Source organism: Trypanosoma conorhini (genome assembly GCF_003719485.1).
Source record: "Trypanosoma conorhini strain 025E chromosome Unknown Tco_14.4_contig_00472, whole genome shotgun sequence".
NCBI classification, from domain to species: Eukaryota; Euglenozoa; class Kinetoplastea; order Trypanosomatida; family Trypanosomatidae; genus Trypanosoma; species Trypanosoma conorhini.
This window is the reverse complement of record NW_021704550.1, coordinates 5,928-15,308: the sequence shown is the minus strand read 5'-3', so window position 1 is coordinate 15,308 and position 9,381 is coordinate 5,928. Positions and strand designations below refer to the sequence as shown.

The 9,381-nt window shown below is 65.8% G+C and overlaps 4 protein-coding genes across 4 annotated transcripts, besides 10 other annotated features; all 4 read right to left on the bottom strand.

Moving 5' to 3' along the window:
• Positions 1 to 343: 343 nt before the first annotated feature.
• Positions 344 to 362: a microsatellite.
• A 43-nt stretch (positions 363 to 405) lies between these two features.
• On the bottom strand, positions 406 to 1,422 carry Tco025E_06743 (uncharacterized protein; the record flags this gene model as incomplete). Its single annotated transcript, XM_029373615.1, has 1 exon — positions 406 to 1,422. One exon carries the CDS (start codon positions 1,420 to 1,422, stop codon positions 406 to 408), a length of 1,017 nt encoding a protein of 338 aa, XP_029226357.1.
• A 201-nt stretch (positions 1,423 to 1,623) lies between these two features.
• Positions 1,624 to 1,666: a microsatellite.
• A 189-nt stretch (positions 1,667 to 1,855) lies between these two features.
• Tco025E_06742 (protein KRI1) lies at positions 1,856 to 4,555 on the bottom strand (the record flags this gene model as incomplete). Its single annotated transcript, XM_029373614.1, has 1 exon — positions 1,856 to 4,555. One exon carries the CDS (start codon positions 4,553 to 4,555, stop codon positions 1,856 to 1,858), a length of 2,700 nt encoding a protein of 899 aa, XP_029226356.1.
• Positions 4,556 to 4,592: 37 nt separating this feature from the next.
• Positions 4,593 to 4,610: a microsatellite.
• Positions 4,611 to 4,983: 373 nt separating this feature from the next.
• Positions 4,984 to 5,023: a sequence feature (A-rich).
• Positions 5,024 to 5,243: 220 nt separating this feature from the next.
• Positions 5,244 to 5,262: a microsatellite.
• Positions 5,263 to 5,310: 48 nt separating this feature from the next.
• On the bottom strand, positions 5,311 to 7,146 carry Tco025E_06741 (uncharacterized protein; the record flags this gene model as incomplete). The annotated part of the gene is made up of 1 exon (XM_029373613.1): positions 5,311 to 7,146. One exon carries the CDS (start codon positions 7,144 to 7,146, stop codon positions 5,311 to 5,313), a length of 1,836 nt encoding a protein of 611 aa, XP_029226355.1.
• Positions 7,147 to 7,271: 125 nt separating this feature from the next.
• Positions 7,272 to 7,309: a microsatellite.
• A 223-nt stretch (positions 7,310 to 7,532) lies between these two features.
• Positions 7,533 to 7,592: a microsatellite.
• A 139-nt stretch (positions 7,593 to 7,731) lies between these two features.
• Tco025E_06740 (uncharacterized protein) lies at positions 7,732 to 8,772 on the bottom strand (the record flags this gene model as incomplete). The annotated part of the gene is made up of 1 exon (XM_029373612.1): positions 7,732 to 8,772. One exon carries the CDS (start codon positions 8,770 to 8,772, stop codon positions 7,732 to 7,734), a length of 1,041 nt encoding a protein of 346 aa, XP_029226354.1.
• Positions 8,773 to 8,807: 35 nt separating this feature from the next.
• Positions 8,808 to 8,840: a sequence feature (G-rich).
• Positions 8,813 to 8,869: a sequence feature (GA-rich).
• Positions 8,870 to 9,123: 254 nt separating this feature from the next.
• Positions 9,124 to 9,163: a microsatellite.
• Positions 9,164 to 9,381: the final 218 nt, after the last annotated feature.

The following is a 9,381-nucleotide window of genomic DNA, read 5'->3' as shown; positions in this document are numbered from 1 at the left end:
TCTCTCTCTCTCTCTGTACTGTGTGCCTTGACACCACTTCTGTTTTTCCTTTTTCATTTTCTATTCCCTTGTGGCATCGCGTTCGTGGGGTGTGCGTTGTTTGCCCCAAGACACCAACGCCACAGACTCAACAAAAGTAAAACTTCCAAGGTCATATATGGAAAACGGGCAGCCTAAACTCCCGCTCGAATGCTTGCATTTATTTCGTTCTCTCATTCTCTCCCACAATTTCTCTTATTATTATCAATATGTATTTCCACCCTCCACCTCCCTGTGCGTAGTCTACAGATGCATGTAATTCTCTTTGTGCATGCGACGCAGCCTTCCTCACCCACGGAGTGAGTCTCTCTCTCTCTCTCCCTGGAGGCATGGGACGCGTGCAGTCGGTGCGACTGGGCTGTGCGGCTAGTCGTCGATGGTCACCGTGAGCAGCGGCCGTTCCTCGAGGCGCGCAAAGAAACTCTGCATCTCCGCCACCCACGCATCCGCCTGCGCCTTTCGCACCTCCTCATCTGCCTGCCTTGCTCGCTTGTGCCCCGCCGTCGCGTGCGCCTCGGGCTCCCGCGGTCCTTGTCCCGCGTCGCTGGCGGCGTGTACGTTGTCCGGCGACGGGGCGTGGTGGGCGAAGGAGGAGGGGCGGCGCGCCAGCGGCAGTCCCACCACCGCGCCTTCGTGCGTGCCGACCACCACCTCCTCCTCCTCGTCTTCCTCCTCCAGCGCGGTCCACAGCGGCGTGCGTGGGCTCGGCAACGTGTAGCCCGGCCGCATTGACAATTCGCGCGACTCCGTGGGCGGGTCTCTCACAGGCAGCAACGGCGGCATGCGGTGCCAGGGCGTCGGCGTCGGCGTCGGCGTCGCCACCGACAACCGCGCCGCCGGTGACGGCGTGTGCTGCGCGTGCGTCACTGCCATTGCCATCGCCGGGGTGGCGGCGGTGCCGCTGCGTCGGCCCTCCTCGTGGAGGGAGAGACGGCGGCGCACGATCGCCGGGGAGGCGGCGGCGTGGCTCCACTCCGGCGACGGCCGCGGCGCGCGGGTCAGGACCGTTGACGGCGTCCGCGCCTTCGCGGCATGGGCGCCCGCAGGCGCCGCCGTCTCGTCGCGCTCTCCCCACACAATGTCGACGGAGATCTCGCGATTCTGCCGTCCGCCGTTCGTTGGCGGGGGCGAGGCCCGTGCCGTCAGCGTGCTGGGCCGCGGCGTGGAGCTGCTCGTCATCGTCGCGGTGAGCCCATCGCCCAGCGCGGCGTCGCAGCTGCTGCCGCTCCGGTGGCTCGTGTCAGTGCCCTCAGCGACGGCGGTGGCGTGTTTTGGGGCCGCCGCGTGTCGGACCGGCCACGTTCGCCGGCTGACGGTGAGCCCGACGCGCTCCAAGGCGTCCTCGCGTTCCTCCGTCTCTTCGCTGGCGGGGCGGCGGCGCATCGTGCACTGCGGCGGGCGAGTGTGTGCTGCTGGCGCCTCCTCGCCTTGCGGACCCCTCCCGTCCTCTCACTGCTCTACACACGCTACTGTCTTGCTGCGGGCCACAAGCGCCAGAGAGGGAGAGAAAGAAGAAGGCAGCTGGGCATGCGTGTTTGTGTGTGTGTGGTGCGGCGCGGGAGACAAACTGACGCGACGCCTACACACCACCACCACCACCACCAGCAGCAGCAGCAGCAGCAGCGGCGACAACGACAAGGAGAAAAAGGATGTTAACCGCCTAATGAAATTTCACACGCCGAGTGACTTCATTCAGTTGTGTGTATATATATATAATGCATACTTTTTTTTATCTTAGAAAGGACAAAAACAAACACGTTTCCTTTCTTCCTTTTATTAAGGAGGGATATTCGCTTAGTTGCTTGCGAATCCTTCTTCAGAGCCCGCGGCGTCCTCTGCCGCGACCACGGCCACCGCTGCCGCGCCCAGCAGCAACAGGTCCACCACCGCCACGCCGCGGCAGCCCGCCGCCCTCTTCGCCCTCGTAGCGCGGCTTCTTGTGCGGATGCGTCGTCTTCTTTTCCTGCAGTTGCTGCTGCTGGGGCTTTGCGGCGCCTTTGCCGTGGCGGGTCCCGTCCCCGCCGTGCCCGTCGTCCGCGTCCACAGCGGCGGACTCGCGCAGCCGGCGCAGCCCCCCGCGGACGGCCTCCGACCACTTTTCCCCCTCCTCCGCCGGCATGTCAACGTCCACCAGCGCCGTCTTGGCGACGTCGCCGTAGCGGCGCGAGCTGCGCGTGGGGGCAACCTCGCGGAACCCGCGTTGCCGTCGCCGCTCCACCTTTAGGCGATCGCGCCGGTTCGCGTCCTCGCGCAGGTACGCCGCGTAGCAGCTCATGGGGACGAGCATGTTGAGCTGCCGGTCGTCGCGCGCGAGAATTTCCTCCACGCTCAGCGTGAAGTCCTCCGGTGCCACCTGGCGGTACTTGAAGCGGGTCTTGATGGCGCCGCCGTCCAGCGTGGCGTCGTGGTGCAGCTGCCAGTACTCCGTCTCCTTCTTCTCCAGCTCCGCCTGCAGCCGCTGCAGGGTTTCCCCCGTCTTGCCGCTGGCGCCCTGCTCGCCTGCAGTCCCCTGCTTCTGCTGCTGAAGCATGTGCTCGATGCGTTCGCGGCGCCCGCCCCCTGGCGAGCGGTCCGCCTCTGCCGCCTGCAGGACGGCGGAGGGGTACAGCAGCGCCAGCGCGTCGTCCACCTCGGGCACCGCCGCCCGTTTCGCCCGCGCCCGGTCCGTCGGGCTCCCGGTGGTCATCGCCGCCGCCTCCTCCAGCGAGTGGGCCGCGTACCACGCCGGCTCCTCCGCCTCTCCCTCCCCGCGCGGACTGCCGGTGGCGCTGCCGCTCTCGCCGTCCGCCGTCGCCCCGTTGTCGTCGTCGTCGCCGTCGCCGGCCTCCTCCTCCGCCTCCTCAAAGAAGGCGAGTTCCTCCTCGTCGACGTTGTCCTCGTCGTAGTAGGCGTCGTCAAAGATTTGCGCCATCTTCCGGTCGAACTTCTGCGGGTCAAACTCCTCCTCAAGGTCCTTCTCGCTCCAGAGGGCCTGCAGCCGGGCCATCGCCGCTGCCTCTTCGTCGTCGCCGTCGTCCCCTCGCGGGCCCGCCTTTTCCTTCCTGCCACGCAGCCCTCCCTCCTGCCCCCTCGTGATGCCGGCGACGGAGGCGATGAGGGCCCGCTGCGACTCTATCTCGTGCCGCTTCAGCGTCTTGAGCCGCCGCAGCTCCGCCACCTGCTGCTCCCGCAGCTCCTTCATCCGCTCCAGCCTGCGCAGCCGGGCGTCCTTCCGCGAGGACCGGACGCTTTTGCGCAAAATCCCGGCGGCGTTTTCGCCAATGGCGCGCGGAAACGTCTGCACGTGGTCGGCTTCCTCCTCCTGGTGGCGGTAGGCGCGGTCCTGGTAGGCCCGTTCCCACGCCTCGGCATCGGCGTAGAAGCGCTCGTCCGCCTCTGCCTGCGCCAACTCGGCCAGCGCGGCGTAGTGGTTCCCATCCTCCTCCTCCTCATCGTCCTCTTCGTCCGCATGGGAGTCGGCCTCACCGTCTGCGTTCATTTTTGTCAACTTTTGTCGTCGCCGCCTGTTATTCTCCGGTTTCCACAGCTCCCCCACGAAGAAGTCGCGCAGGAAGGACTCATCGGGGTCGTCAGCCGCCGTCGCGCCAGCGCCCGTGTCGCGGATCGCGAAGGCGCCCTCCAGCAACCGCTTCGCCTTCGCGGAAGTCTCCTGCTCGCCCTCCTGCCCCTGCTGCTGCGGGGCGAGAACGGGCTGCACAGCAAACGTCTCCGTGCTCTCCGCGACGCTCTGCAGGAAGCACTCGCGCAGCTGACGCTCCTTGGCGGTTTGCGGCTGAATGCGGCGGTTCCCCTGCTGCTGCTGCTGCGGCGGCGGCGACTCCTGCCCGTTCTCACCGTCGTCCCCGCCAGCGCCCGCGTGGGCCTCAACCCCGCGGCGGTACTCGTCGGCGAGGGTGAACTTCTTCCGCTGCTCCCGCTTCCGCGCGACGGACCGCGCGAAGATCTCCGTGTTCTCCCGCACCTGCTCCTCCGTCGGCGGGAAAAAGGCGGCCTGCGGCCCCAGCGCCGCCTCCTCCGCCTTGCCCTCGCCGTCGGGAGCGGACGCCTCCCCCGGCGGGCGCGGCCCCGCGTGCTGGACGGCCGAGCGACGAATGGCGAGGAACGCCTTGGCGAACGCCAACTCCTTCTCCTCCGTCAGCAGCACGGCCTCGTCGTCCTCGTCGTCCTCCTCGTCCTCCGCCGCGTCGCCGCCGCGGAGCCGTTTGCCGTACTTTTCCGTCAGCTGCTGGAGCTCCTTCCGCCGCTTCACCTCCTCGTACTTCGTGGCGTACTGTTTGTTGATGCGAATGCCGTCGTCGTCGTCGTCCCTGCCGCTGCCGTCGCTGGGGACCGCTTCGTGCGGCGCCGCCGTCATCCGCCGCTTTTGTTCACCGGCGGAGAAGGGGGCGTAGGCGTGCGGGTCGCGGCGCCGCTCCCGCATGGCGGCGGCGGCCATCTGCTGCGCCAACGCCTCCCCGCCCGCGCCGTCATCCTCGTCGTCGGAGGAGGAACTTGCGAAAAGGTCCTTCTTGGGCATTTGTGCCGCCCTCCTTCTCTCTCTCTATATATATGCCTGTGTGTGTGTGTGTGTGCCCCTCGCTTTTGCTCCGCCGCCCAGCCGCTCCTGCAAGCTGCGCCCCGGCACCGAAAAGGAGCACAGACATTGCAGAAACAGAGAGAGAAGACGGCAAAACAACGGCAAAAGAAAAAGCGGCAACTGATGGTGTCAAAGAAAGAAGTGAGGCCTGACACGCGGCAGGGACAGGACAGCGCACAGGCCTCCCTCGCCCTTGCACCTCCACGCAACCCCCTGCACACGCACATCCAACCAGCAACGACAGTAGCAAGTAGAAAGTAGTAGTAGTGGCAACACCCCCCCGTGCGCTACATGCGGGAAGGGGTGTGCGTCTATGTAACAGTCCATCCGAACCACCGCAGACGCTACCCCGAGGCTGACGCCAAGGGTTTTCTCTTTCTTTTCGTTTTTTTTTTCTCTTCCTCTTCCCCCTCTTTTTTTTTCTTGCCTCGTGTGTTAAAGAACTCTAAGAAATACCTCGTTTTGCTTTCTCCACCGCCGCTTCTCGGCGTTCCCGCTGCGTTGCAAACGAACTTGCATGCATCTACCGTGTGCCGCCCCGCCTTTTGTTGTTTTTGTTTTCTTCCTTCTCCTTTTTCTTTTGTCCTTTCTCCGGGGCGAACGAACATCGCGCCCCGCCGCCAGTGACGTGTGTGTGTGTGCGTGTGCGAGCAGGAGCGCGTGCAAACGGGGGGGGAGGGGCCAGACTCGCCGTCCTACTCCCCCCGCAGCCGCACCCAGACGTCCACGTAGAACCCTAGCAGCCTTTCCATGGCCGTAAACTGCACCGCCGTGAAGAGCGGGGAGAGGGAGGCGAGCGACAAGAGCATGAGCTCGACGCTCTCCATGGCGGAGGGGACGGCCCCGGCCTCGCCGCGGCTGCCCCTGTGTGTGCGCCTCTCCTCGGCGCGTGCGACGAGCGCACGAATCGCCGTGTCCCGCGTCGAAAAGCGACGGATGCTGCCGAGCACCATGCTCAACTCGTAGCCGACGAAGCCACCGATGCTGCGCAGCAGCTCCACCACCCGCACCCCGCTGCTCTGCTCCGCCCCAGCCTCAACGCTGAAGCTGCGCCGCAGGAATTGCAAGTACGCCTGCCACGTGAGCGGCACGGCAGGGGCGTCGTCGCAGAACGTCAGCAGGCCCGTGGCATTCAGCACCGCACGGCCGTATAACATGTGGGCGAGCACCGTCAACGGGTGCTGCACAAGGCACTGCGCAACGAGGGCGGAGCAGACGCGGTAGATGATGGCTCGCCAAATAACTCTAACCTCCGCCTCCGCCCGCCTGCGCTCCTCGGCCTCTAGACGACGGCGGAGGCGCTCCTCGAGCTTGCGCTTGTCGAGCGGCTGCGACGCCCGCGCCGCGTGTGCGCCGGGTCCTTCACGTGACACCCTCGCAGCCGCCTCGGCCGCCGCCGCCGCCATCTCTCTGAGCGACACGCGACTGCTGTTCAGGCTGCCCGCCACGCTCCTCACGCCGTCCCCCCGCTCATCCTCGCTCTGCACTTGGCTCGCGGTGTCGTCGTTGTGGTTGGCGGCCCCGCCGCCCCTCGTCCCCCGCCGCGCGTAGCGGCGCAGCAGCAGGTACTCCGTGGCGTCAGCGATGCCCACAATGGCGCGCTGGCAGAGCTGCGAGGCGGCCGGCACGATCAACATCTCCAGCGTCACCCCTGCAAAGCCCACGGCGAGGCCTTTGCTGACGCCGGCGGGGGTGTACCGCAGCGGCCCCGACACCGGCGAGAAGTCGCGCACGCGGGTGAGCAGAATCGGGGTCACGGCGCTGAACGCGACGGGGTCGGTGACCGCGTGGGCGGAGAGGCTCAGCGCCCACCCCAGCGCCTTGCGCCACGCGCGGCGGCTGCGAAGGTTGCGCACCACCAGGTTGGTCTCGAAAAAGACGCGCTCCATCAGGTACTGCTGGGCGACGCCCAAGAGAAAACGTGCGGTGAGGAAGGGGAACGCAAAGCCGGGCGCAAACACCGCGTCCGCGCTGAGGCACAGCAGACGCCGCGCGGTCGCACCAAGATCGCTGAAGTCCAGCAGCGGCAAGGTCTCCGCATCGGTCTGCACCTGGCAGAAGAAGCGGAGGACGGCGACGGGGGCGGCACGCAGCACGTGCATCAGCAGCACCGTCTGCTTCGTGACATCAATGCTGCGCCAGTGCCTCCAGCCTTTTTGCTCACTGCCGTCGGGGCCGCGTTCGCGACGGCCGCCGCTACGACTGCGGTTGCGGTGCGAGCGGGACGCATCCGTCGCACTTCGGTTCGGCACCGGCGGCGGCAGCTCTCCGCTGGTGTACACCGACGCGTTCAGGCTTGTGTTGGCCGACGCCGTGCGGCTGCCGGGCCGACTCGACCGCTGCGTCGGGCGACCCCGCCGCTGCTGCTGCTGCTGCTGCTGCTCCTCCGCGGCGCCGTTGCCGCCCCGCGGGGCACGCTTAATCCGCTTGCGCACGAGCGTCTCGGGGCTGAAGGAGCTCACGGTGACGCAAAGCACGTCGTACAGCAGCCGCGCAACGTTGATGGGGTGCAGCACCTCATTGTAGAGCATCACCCCGCCTCCGCAAACCCGCACGCGCGCCCGCTCGCACTCCCTCCCGCCGGGGTTCTAAACAATCTGCGACGGGAGTCGGTGTGCCGTTACACACGCGTGCGAGTATCGTGCACCGCGTGGGCGGCGATGGCGATGGCGATGGCACTGTCGACGACGATGGGAGTAGTGGCCGCTGCGCAGGCTGCCCCGGTGTGTGATGTGCTGCCGCGGGGGTGGGGGGTGGGTGGGGGAACAAACGCTTCTCCGCCCACAACCCCGCTTCCTACTCTTCCTGAGGCAGACACACACACACGGACTCGGCAAGGGGAAAGGGAAGAGAGGAAGAGTAAGGTAAAAGCCGCCGCCAACGAAGCACGGGCGTGTGCCCGCACGGAAAGGGATGAGCAGGCAGGAAGTGGCTGGCAGAAGCCAGGCAGGAAGTGGCTGGCAGAAGCCAGGCAGGCGCAACCGACAGAATCCATATGCACACGGCATACAGCCCCACCCACTGCCCTGCCCACGTCCAGCGGCAACGACACCTCGTCGCTTGCATTCCCCTTCCACACACAATTTCTTCTTCCCACAGGTTCGTTTTGTTTCGCTTCAACACCCCGCCACCGCCGCGATGGGACTTCCGTTGACGTACGCCCCGTTCAGCGCCGCCACGGCCGACTCCACAAGCACAACATCCCGCGGCAGCTCCATCACCACCACGCCGCCGGCGCCACCCACATCGTAAAGCCCCAAGCGAAGACAACTGTCTGCGCCAACACCAACCGGCAGTGTCCCTGGCGAGGCTCCCTCACCCGTCGGTGCCGTGTCGCAAAAAGACTGCCGCAGCACCGCGGCGGGGCGGAAGACGCTTAACGGCCGCCGCCCAACGAGCTGCTCCAGCATGGAGTTCAGGTGGCACGGCTGCACGCCCAGGTCCACGCCGTACAACACAACGCGTGTAGATGGAGCTGCGGCGTCGCCCTGCCCCTGTCCCTCATGCTGCGTCCTGCCGCCGTTGCTTGCGTCGTTGTAGTTCGCCGCGACGACGCCACGGCCACGGCCTCGATAGGAGGCAAGCTGGCTGTCCAGCGCGGAGAGGAGCTGTTGCTGACGCCGCTCTGCCGCAGTGGGGGTGACAGACCGCGGGGCATCTTCCTCGATGCGGGCTCGTCGCCCTGTGCCGCGCGGCTCCTCGTCCCCCGGCCGGCGCTGCTCCTGCTGACGCTGCGGCCGACGCGAGCCACGCCCGCACGACGACGACGACGACGCGGAGCGGCGACGGTGACGATGTCGTCGATGCGGCGAGGACTCCCGCCGCTGCCGTGTGCGGCGGCGATGCGAGTGATGCTGCGCCTCCTCCCAGTCCCCGCTGGGCGCACTCGTGTCACTCGCGCTGTCGTAGTCCGCGCGAAGGCCGCGGCTGCGTTTGCGACGCCGCTCGTGCCGACTGCTGGGGCGCCGCGTGCCCCCGCTGCTGAGGTGATGCTGCTGGCGCTGGCGGCTGCGATGGTCGTGGGGGCGCCGCCGCTCCTCGTACTCGTCGTGGTCCTCCTCCGCGGCCACGCGTCGGGGGTCGCTGCGCTGCGGCGCCCATCGTCCACCGCCCCTGCCCCGCTCGAGTGGGTCGGAGCCGCGCTTCCCCGCGGACATCAGCTGTCACGGCAGGCGGCTACAATTCCCTCACACCCGCTCCCCTTCCTCTTCCTCTCTCTCTCTCTTTTTTTTTCTTTGCCTTCGTCCTCCTTTTGCAACGACAGGGCACCAGCAAGGCGCCGGGGACAGACGGTTAATATTATTGGGCCTTGCTCTTCCACTGCTGTGCGTGGCGGCTACTCCGTGGTTTCCACGCCCCCGCCTTCCTGTGAATCACGACGACGCCCGTCCCACAACTACACACACAGAGAGACACAAAGAGAGGCGCAAGCGTGTGAGGTGGCAAACAGCCGGCGGCAGGCGCCCAGACGGAACACGAAGAGAGGGATATTTCCACGCAGCACGCGGCAGACACACACACACACGCACGCACAGATATACATATACATAAGTATATATACGCAGAAACAAGGACAGAGAACCACTATTGGTGACAAAAACATGACATTTTTTTTTCTTCGCAAATAAGTCCACAGCAGAGACACACACATATGCAACTATAGTGTTGCAGACAGACAGAGAGATATATATGTAGGGTTAAAAAATAAAATAAAAGAATAAACATTTGTTGTTGTTGTTTTTTTTACGCTTGCGTACAAAGCGATG